Below are 10,836 nucleotides of genomic sequence, written 5' to 3' on the forward strand. Positions count from 1 at the left end.
TCATGCAGCATGTGAGCTGTTCCAGACCCAGATACCTGTAATGGTGATGAAGCTGATGCAGATGAAAACAATGTACAAGTAGAACAGCAGACGGTCAATAATTATCCCGACCATTTGCCATTCCTGTGAGGCGTCGTTCCCCTGGAAGTGTTTGTCCACCTGGAGACGGATGGCCACAAGGTCTCTGCTCAGCTTCCTCAGTTCTTCCAGGATGGGATCTGGAGGGGCTGAGGGGGCCAGGCTGGGTTTGACTGGAGGTGTATGATCAGAGATGCTATCAGGTTCAATTACTGAGATCTTGCTGTTGTTGGTGTTGATTGCTGAATCTGTCACAAACCAAAAACAGTGTGTTTGTGAGTTGTACTTTCTATTCAACATTTTGTCCCAAATATTCTTGTAGCCTAGTATCAATGTCTGGTTAAAGGTCTAATGTCTACTAGCTGCTACTGCTGATATACAGTAGCCTACCTCCAGTTGACGGGTTGAGGAAGACTGTGACTCTGTTTTTCTTTATCGGTTGGACACAAACAAACACAGCGAGATATTCTAACACCAGGACGCTGAGCCAGTTGGGCACTGCACTGTACTGGCTGGAGCTGAACTGGATGTTAGTGATGCACACCGTCTCCAACAGGCTGGCCACCATCAGAGCGAGACTGATGCAGAAGAACACGTCTGCAGGAAGCAAAAACAACAACAGGGAGGATTCAGTACACATTTTATTATGCATGTTTTATGAGTGTTACATTTATGTTTTGGTATCCTGGGTTTCAGTCTCTGTTATAATCATGTGCAGAAACCGGTGTTTGCATTCAAACTTGTTATTCACCTCCTTAAATACACCATTAGAGCAGTTTCCATGCAAAACATCTGTCTGTGTGCCTCTCGTGACACCTAGACTAGACACAACCATAAAGTCAATATACGGTAGACCTACACTCATTGAACTCTCTTATCCAGGGTGGAAGTGCCAGTTTTAGGCTGTGGAACTGTTTGGGAAAGATGCACTGCACTTATGTCTGACAGATGAAAGAGATAATCTTCTCTCTGTCTTCTAGTGCATCACCATCACCCACAACACCACACGCTGAACTTTTTCAGTGGTTTAAAAAAAGTAAGTCTGCATATCAGAATCTGAATTAGGTTTTATTGCCAGGTAGGGTATGTGTGAGCATAGGAATTTTTCTCCGGTTCAGGCTACTCTCTAACTGAGTAGCCTACTACAGTACAAAAAATAACTAAGTTATTAATGGGCCCTACTGTCATGTAGGCCTAACATTTTGCTTATAACACACATTTTACTAACATTTTTGTTGTTAGTTTTACTTTGATTTAATCATAATTTCGGGAACTTTACCGGAAGTAGCTTATAACCTTACCCGGAAGTCACATGGGGCATCATCGCATCCATCCATGATCGCATCTCGTGATCTCGTGCTTGGTTTCTGTCTGTCCGCAGCATAGATATATATAAGAACTAGATGACTCACCCGCAGCTGTTTCCCAATGACAAAGCGTAGCCAGTACGGCGGCCATCTTGGGACGGGCAACTCTCTCCCTCAGAGCATTAAAGTGGAGATGAAGCAGTCAGCCAAATACACATAGTTAATTAAACTGTTTTCCACTGTACTTAAAAATTGTCAAACTAACACATGAAACGTAACCATTAAGGAGAAATTTTGAGTTTAGTTTGACGTTTTGCATTAGTTTTTTAGCTAGTGCGCCGCCATCTTGTCGTTCGACTGTCCGTGACGTCACGGTGTTGGTTGCCTCTGCTGGCTGACAGCCACAGACAGTGAAAGTGAAGGACAAAGCTACAGACAGAGACGGTAAAACATGAAACTGTGGAGGCACTGGATTAGAACAGACACAGAGGAGACCTCTACTGTGTTGCTCCTTCTGTGAACTAGTTTTACAGTGTTAAAAAATAGAAAAAAAAACCCTCTTTTTTTAACTGCCGCTAATAAGGACCCGCCGCAGCAGCGGAGCTGTTATCAAGACTCCCCTGCTGATCTCGGTGTGATCATTTCTTACAGCATGTTTACATCCAGAGGAAAATTCTGATCAACTCTGAAAGTTGATCATTCACCGGATCAACCCACAACAACCTGACTTTACTCCGACAGTTTTCAGTTTAGCTGCCACAGCCCGTCCTCCCCCGACCGGCCCACGTAATCACACCGTGATAAGCATCAGTCACCGCGGGGAGAGAGAGGCTGGACCCTCCGCTAGTCCGCTCACACACCGAGGGATCATTCACAACCTCACACACACACACACACACACACACACACACACACACACACACACACACACACACACACACACACACACACACACACACACACACACACACACACACACACAGCAGCGATCTGATGACATCGGTATTAACTGTAATAGCGCCCATCACCAATAAATAAGAAGGGAAAAATCTCTGATCTCATCCTCCACACACCCAGCCCTCAGCAGAAGACTATTCAAACAATAAATATGTCTTACCTTTACAACAGGTGTCCAAAACAGTCAGCAGCAGCAGTCATCCAGCTCCAACAGTTTAATAATCCACTGATGTTCCCGTTTACATGGCGTTCCTCATCTATGGCAGCCAGCGCGGAGTTTCATTCATTTGCATTGTGTGAAAAAAAAAAAAAAAAAATTAGCGGCGGCAACAGCCGTGTTTCTGATCAACCGGGTCTGTGTTGTCCGGTTCCACCGCGTTGTTTACTCCCGGTGCAACGTTACTCCCACACGGACACGGTCCGCGCGGCTCGGACGCGGTGTGTCGGACTGTCTGGAGTCTGGACCGGTGGTCTGGACTCGGTACCAGCAGTGGAGAGGCTTCACTGTCTCTTCTGTCAGCCTCTCCTGCTCTGCCTCTCCTGTCAGGAGCTGAAGCTAAAGCTAACGCTAACGTAGCTAAAAGTTTTTTTTCCACACAATGCAAATGAATGAAACTCCGCGCTGGCTGCCATAGATGAGGAACGCGATGTAAACGGGAATATCGGTGGATTATTAAACTGTTGGAGCTGGATGACTGCTGCTGCTGACTGATTTGGACACCTGTTGTAAAGGTAAGACATATTTATTGTTTGAATAGTCTTCTGCTGAGGGCTGGGTGTGTGGAGGATGAGATCAGAGATTTTTCCCTTCTTATTTATTGGTGATGGGCGCTATTACAGTTAATACCGATGTCATCAGATCGCTGCTGTGTGTGTGTGTGTGTGTGTGTGTGTGTGTGTGTGTGTGTGTGTGTGTGTGTGTGTGTGTGTGTGTGTGTGTGTGTGTGTGTGAGGTTGTGAATGATCCCTCGGTGTGTGAGCGGACTAGCGGAGGGTCCAGCCTCTCTCTCCCCGCGGTGACTGATGCTTATCACGGTGTGATTACGTGGGCCGGTCGGGGGAGGACGGGCTGAGGCAGAGAAACTGAAAACTGTCGGAGTAAAGTCAGGTTGTTGTGGGTTGATCCGGTGAATGATCAACTTTCAGAGTTGATCAGAATTTTCCTCTGGATGTAAACATGCTGTAAGAAATGATCACACCGAGATCAGCAGGGGAGTCTTGATAACAGCTCCGCTGCTGCGGCGGGTCCTTATTAGCGGCAGTTAAAAAAAGAGGGTTTTTTTTTCTATTTTTTAACACTGTAAAACTAGTTCACAGAAGGAGCAACACAGTAGAGGTCTCCTCTGTGTCTGTTCTAATCCAGTGCCTCCACAGTTTCATGTTTTACCGTCTCTGTCTGTAGCTTTGTCCTTCACTTTCACTGTCTGTGGCTGTCAGCCAGCAGAGGCAACCAACACCGTGACGTCACGGACAGTCGAACGACAAGATGGCGGCGCACTAGCTAAAAAATGCAATTTTCAACTCGCATTTTCTCCTAAATGCTTGTGTTTCATGTGTTAGTTTGTCTAAGTTTAAGCACACTGGAAATCAATTTAATGAATTATGTTAAATTGGCTGGCTGCTTCACCTCCACTTTAAGCCTATGGTGCATGTTCTGCTATAATGACCACAACTTGCTCAGTTTTTGTCCGATTTCAAAACGGTTTGATTTTTTATGAACGTTTATGCAGTTATGATGCAGCATATTTAGAATCACGGATAATTTTAATAATGTTTTTTTTTTGTAAAAGTAACATTATAGTGACATTATGCAAATAGTTAAAGTAATAGCTACATACTGATTTATTTTTCACAGAGTTATGAATCGTTTTTTTAGTGAAGATGACTGGATCACCTATCTACTGCACTGTAACTGCAGCCAGAGTCAGAGCAAGTTGCCCGTCCTCATATGGCCGACTGTGAGCTACGCCTGCGTGTAGTCCGATCCACCCCCTTGGGTCCGCAGCTCGCGCCATTTAGTAAAGTAGCTAGTTGTTCCCATTTGCAGTGCAGACAACATGGAAGTAAATTTACCAGGCTACCCGCTTTATGATACCAAGGAAAAGACCAAATTGGACGAGAAGGAGTGTCTTTTTCTACGTTTTCTAAACGGATTCTTTGCTCGTTTATTTGCTCTGGACATCGAAGAAAGCGACTCGTCGGAAACGTGAGTTGTAGAATAGCCTATTTAAGCTAGCCAGGCATGTCCAAACTGTTCAACGAAGGTCCGATGTGGCCGCAGGTTTTTGCACACCAGCAGCAGCACACCAGATTTGACTAATTTAATTAATTGATCTCAGTCTTCAGGAAGTTGATTGGTCAGACTGTGTGCTCTTGGTTGGTTGGAACAAAAACCAGCGGCCCTTTGAGGACTGTTTGGACATGCCTCTGTTATGTGGCATGAACAGGATATGCATCACAAACACAGACAGACTGTACACAGACAGGCTCTACTTAAGTCATACGGCGTGATTAATCTGCGTTATTATTTTGTTTAGCCTACTGCATTATTGTTTACTGATACTGACTGACACATGAACTTTGACAGCCCTACTTCCCACCCTTGTTGACATTTCTTCCTCCAGTTGAAGGAGTGAGTCACTAAGCAACTTTGTGTTTTGAATGCACATGTGAATGTAGGCCTGCTATTAAAGCCTATGAAGAATCATATTCTGAAATAAATGTAGAAATATCACTGCTGTCACTGACTTATGAGAGGTGTTGTCTCCCCAGTGATGGGCAGCAGGTCGTTCATGATGAGCAGGAAGACGGTGTATCCCAGGATGAGGGTCATCTTGAAGGCGGCTCGGTCCACACTCTGAAGAGGCAGCATGAAGCTGAAGAGGTCCAATGTGACGAGGAAACAGCTGGGGACCAGCAGGTTCACCACATAGAGGAGTGGACGACGTCTTAGAACGATCTTGGGAAGAGAAACAGGTACTTACACAAACATTGGTACACAATATTCTTTCATTAAAGCAGCTATACTGTGTAATTTGCCATAAAATTCAAAGTGATCATAGGATTATTAAAATAAAAGTGCTCACAGAGAATTGGATTTCAGAATATTCCCCCATATCTAATGACAGAGAAACATTAGCTATCTGGATGTCGGACAGCTCCCACTCTCCATTGGTCTTTAGCACTTCTCTGGACTCCCGCAGGATCTCTTCAGCTGTGCTGCCCTGTTCCATCCTGATATCCTCAGCTTGAATAACATTTCAGAGCACATTTGTTTTGAGTCATTAGATGCCCCGAATTAAACCTTGAGAAGTATTAAAAAGTCATCTTTCATTAAAATGAATATGGTTTTAGTTCAGTACTTATTATTTACCATCATATTCATATTTCTTTACCAACACATTTTGTATACCTAAAGTTTTATTAACTTCCAGTCAACATTTGTATGATACAAATCTGCAATTTATTCTTTCTTGAATGGTTGTGCAGTACACCACTGGACTATTTCTATTCTATTTCTATTTATTGTCTATTTAGGTAGACTTACCAAAGTGTAGGTATGGTCCAAAGGTCAGAGAACAGCTCTGGATATCAAATGGGAAAGTGTAGATCACTAATTGGCAGGAACTGACCACTCTGATTGGTCTATCATCAAAAACATGACCTGTGTTGTACAGGTAGACATAGGGAGCTGCAGGAGAATCGTCTGCAGCTATGCTGGAAAAGGATACAAGAGAGAATAACAAAACTGGACTGAGTATTAAAAAAAAAAAAGTTTCAGAGTTTTACTTTTAATTGTCATTGTTCGTCACAGTCTACTGAAACATCCTTTTAACTCACAATTCAGCGATGTACATGTCTGGGGCCCAAAGCTTTCCCCGTGGGACCGAGACTCTGTTAGTTCCACATTTCTTCTCATCCCAGCTCAGTCCCTCTATATCCCATTCCTACATTAAACACAACAATATCGATGATATTGATGATATTGTAATTTAATCATTGTAATCAGGTGTGCATGTTTCATTTTGGAAAAAATCTCTGATTGGGCTGCCTAATTTTGCTTTAAATCAAAATGCAAATTGCACTCACATTATTTTTGAAAAATGCTTTAAAGGGACAACGAGGAGTTTCTATTCGGTTATAAAAAAGTCTCACGTTAATGTGGATGAATCTCCGCTACCCACACTTGTTAATGGGCCCATTTTCGATAAATATATCGTTCTGTCTCTATCGTTATTTTGTTATTATTAGTGGTGGCGGAGATGCTGGTCGAGCCGACCAGCGTTTTTTACTTTCGGTTTCGCAACGAGTCATGAGAATAACGCAGCTGAATCGCCGTTTATGGTCAGAACTACGACGGTATGTGAACCTCTTTGAACCTCTGACTTTAATTCTTGATGAATGAAAACATGAGTCCGTCTTGCGCCGGTCAAAAGAATTTTACGGTGCGCGCGGAGGCTCATAAATGTAGTGTGAAAACGCTTCGCTTTTCCAAAACTCCTCGTTGTCCCTTTAAATTGTCCTAAAAGCTCTGAATTCATACATGTTTGAGTCAGAGTTTGTAAAAACTTACCAGGATTTGCCATATTGCTGTTGTCAAGGACTGTGTCTTCGAATCCTAAAGATGAAACATATTTTATAATAATAAGAGCTGGTTATTCCTTTTAATTATGAATTCAAATCACTGACTGTTGAAAAATTGTTTGTTTATTTATTATGCATGCTTATTTGCGAGTAGGGATGGGTATCGAAAACCGGTTCCTCTTCGGAACCGGTTCCAGCTTGGATCAATTCTTGGAATCGTGTGCGTGTCTGCTTTAACGATTCCCTCATCGATTCCGTATGGTTCAGAAAGTCGCGCATTAATTGATTAATTACGTGACGTTACGTTAAAACCAATCATCATTATAAATGGGGGTGCTTAGTGTTTATATCCACATGTCACTGTTTGTTCTCACAAAATAAAGTTAGTGGCGTGTCTGCGTGGAACGGAGCTGCTGACAGATGCAGCTGACAGTGACGTTTCCTCATCACTAAACCTGTGAGCCACCCTCCGGTCCTCCCTCGCTCACGTCGAGAGGACAGGACAACGTCTCCTGAACAGGCTTCATGTCTATTCTTTGTGTTTTTCTCTCTTTATTATAACCACTTCCTTTCAGGTTTTGCTCGTAGCCACGTGAAACGGTGCGCCGTGTCTTTTCTCTCGTGCGCTCTCTCTCTTTCGCTCGCTCGCTCACTCCGCATAAAAACGAACGTTATGAAAACAATAACTAGTGAGAAGATACAGATGCATAAAAACCATGAAATGGAAACATTGTTAAATTCCTCCTGTGAGCACAGCTGCCCCACAGCCACAGTGGTCTAGTGTTAACCTGTCCAGGCAGGTCGGTCCTGTCTACTTTTTTAATGTTAGAGCCATTAATGCAGTGTTGTCAACCTTGGGGTTGGGACCCCATGTGGGGTCGCCTGGAATTCAAATGGGATCGCCTTAAATGTCTAGTAATTGATTACATTTTTTTTTTTAAATAAACTAATTATTTTTCACAATCTTAAACAACTATATTCTTTATACATTCCACTTTCTTGAATATAAATCAAGATCAAATAAAATGCAGCATATACAAATATCTGAGCTTGCTCATCTTGAATGAGGGTCACCAGAAATTTGTGATGTCAAAAGGGGTCATGAGCCAAAAAAGGTTGGGAACCACTGCATTAATGCAAACAAACCCATTTCTCTTTTATTCCCTCACCCAATGAGAATCGATAAGAGAATCGATAAGGAATCAAATCGATAAGCAATATCGATAATGGAATCGGAATCGCTAAATTCTTATCAATACCCATCCCTATTTGCGAGAGCTGCTGACTCACCACTCCTATTATTCCCACCACAACCATGGAGATCTTTATTTCAATTGGATTTGAAAAGTTTTTTACAGGACGGATCAGTTGTTTGGGGAATAATTCCGTCTCAAGCTCATTAAACAAGGATTCAGGAGTTGGGCTGCTGCAGTTCATTGCTCCTACAAAACCTGAGAATAAATACAGGAAGCAAAAAAAAAAAAACATTGTATAGAATAGATAGATATCTTTACAAAAACCCTGAATAGTAAAGTTAAATGTTAAATGTTTTATTTCTTATTTTCAGTGTTTTTTTTTCTATCCGTAAAAATGGGTGGGAAAAAACGCCCCTGGATCGATGAAAGCATCTTTCATTTCTCCATCCACTCTTTCCTGTGCCCCTTTTGGCTGGGAACAAGTTGCGATGTAAGAATGGATCACCCAAAGCATGTTCACCCAAGAGGCTATGGTTTGAATATTGTTAATTTAAATTTAATTTAGTTCATTTAATAAGTATTGTTTTCAGATGTTTCTTTAGTTTTTATTTATTTCAATTCTTCCATCAGATCTTCTTCCATCTAAGTAGCATTACGGCCTGATGTTGTTTTCACCTATTTTCATGGTTGCACAGTTGGAAAAAAACAAAAACAAACAGACAAAAAAAAAAATGTCTGTCAGAGCTTCCATAGCAAGTTGATGTATTCAGTCAAGAATTTTGTACTGGTATTGGCGCAAGTCATCTTTCTATAATAAATTTGATTTCTGAAGAGCAACCAGGGTACGGGGTGGAAAAACTGACTATGTTTAGGCCTATGGGTCTGGAAATGTTAATCGTCATCTCACCATGTCCTCTTGTCTTCTTATTACCCACCCTAATGAGGTAATTAACATAATCATGACCCAGCGATAATAGGATAAAATGATAGTATCGCAGCTGTAGCTGTTTTTGGCTTCCGAAGTTTGGCTGGAACAAAACACATGTTGATGAAAAGTCACATCTGCTTTCATCAGCCAAGGTTGCCCTTATTAATGTAGCATGGATTATCAGTAAATGCCATATTACCTATAATGCAGCCATTAATGAGGTGACCTTTGGCTTAGGGGATGGCCACTATGAACTGCAGCATAATCAGTTCAAGTCTGAGCAGTTACCTGTATCTCAGTCCTCATAAATCTTCGATTTGATATCACCCCACTGTCAGTAATAAAGACTTAAAAATACTTATGAAATACTAAAGAAAGAGCTTCTTCTTTTTTTTTTTTTGGAAACAATGAACTAATATCTCATAGAAACAGGGATTTAAAGATGACATGTGCCTGTAGCTGTTTTTAAGCTAATTTATGTGAATTTTGCAGTTTCATTGTAGATAGATTTATCTGTACCCTGTTTGTTATGCATTCCACATGCACATGCACTGTGTTTTATGAAGTGGGATAACACATTTTAGCACTATCTGACAACAGACATAAAGTTACTTAAAATAAAACTTTATAATTGGTATTTATTTTATGTAGGTCCTGCCTGTGCAGGAGAAGAAGAACCACCAAACCCTACTTTTATCGATAAATTTTCTTTGCAAATTTTGTGGATGGGAGCATAGTCATAATATTTTCTGCCTTACCGTGCAGCAGCATGAAACAGAAGCAGATGAGCTCGGCAGCCTTTGCCACTGTCATTTTCAGCCTCAAATAATCCTCTATAGCGTCCAAAGGCGTGTGATCATGAAGCATTAAAGTCAAGTCCTTTCGCAAAATTAAAACCATCCCTGTTGCTACATGAATTTATCCATAACTAGGTGAAATATGTCGCCTCCTCTGAAGGCCAATATTGACTCTGGAGTATGCTGATGATAACATGACATGCTTCCAGCTGCTTGCAGAGATCCACTCATCTGATAACTTTATTTGCACAGTCAGGACTTGAATTGTACAACAGGTTTCTGAATCATCATCAGGTGGATTTGCATTCATGTCAGCGACACCAGAAGTCACGGCAGCTAAGGCCCAGGGTAACGCAGCATCCTGCACTGGGTTGGTTGCCGGGTTAATTTGCTTCCCACAGTCCTGTATGGAAATTTACTGGAAGCCTCGCTACTTTAAATTGTTTATTATATTGTGCCGCTGAAAGACAACATAGAGTCAACTATACAGCTACACTGGCTGCTTTGTGAGATTGCAAATTTATATATCACCATGCATGAAAGCGTTGAATCATACTAGACATCCAAGGTTCTGACCTCTGCTCTGACGAAGCCCTTGCAGGTGGAACAGATTCTGCACAAGTTCATAGATACCTGGATGAAAATCTTACATGAACCAATATTAGAATGTGTTATTTGATATATTTATTGGTACTGCTCAGTTCTGCGATGTTGTGCTTGAAAGCTAAATTGAAAATTTGTCCAAAAGGTCATTTATATTGAGGAAGTTAAATTTAAAAAGCTTCCTCAGTTTTTCCCCAAATGAAAGTTAAGGTTGCAGTTCCCTCGATGGTTTTCTTACTAATAGCGCTAAATATTGACATTGTAGCTGGATTATTTCTGTGTGGTGGGAACAGTGGTCGTGTGCCGTAGTTTAACAAGGAGGAATTTTTGGTCACTTTTATTTTTAGATTTTCATTGTTCGGTAAAGAAAAGTATAAAGTGCTTAC

General features: G+C 41.6%; 1 protein-coding gene across 1 annotated transcript; it reads right to left on the reverse strand.

Moving 5' to 3' along the window:
* Positions 1 to 7,453, reverse strand: LOC310984808 (5-hydroxytryptamine receptor 3A-like; the record flags this gene model as incomplete). The annotated part of the gene is made up of 7 exons (XM_083970127.1): positions 1 to 326; positions 469 to 675; positions 5,091 to 5,301; positions 5,429 to 5,589; positions 5,890 to 6,059; positions 6,183 to 6,289; positions 7,382 to 7,453. The coding sequence occupies 7 exons, from the start codon at positions 7,451 to 7,453 to the stop codon at positions 1 to 3; spliced, it is 1,254 nt and encodes a 417-aa protein (XP_083826253.1).
* Between the last annotated feature and the right edge of the window lie 3,383 nt (positions 7,454 to 10,836).

Source organism: Trachurus trachurus, assembly GCF_905171665.1.
Source record: "Trachurus trachurus genome assembly, chromosome: 4".
NCBI lineage: Eukaryota > Metazoa > Chordata > Actinopteri > Carangiformes > Carangidae > Trachurus > Trachurus trachurus.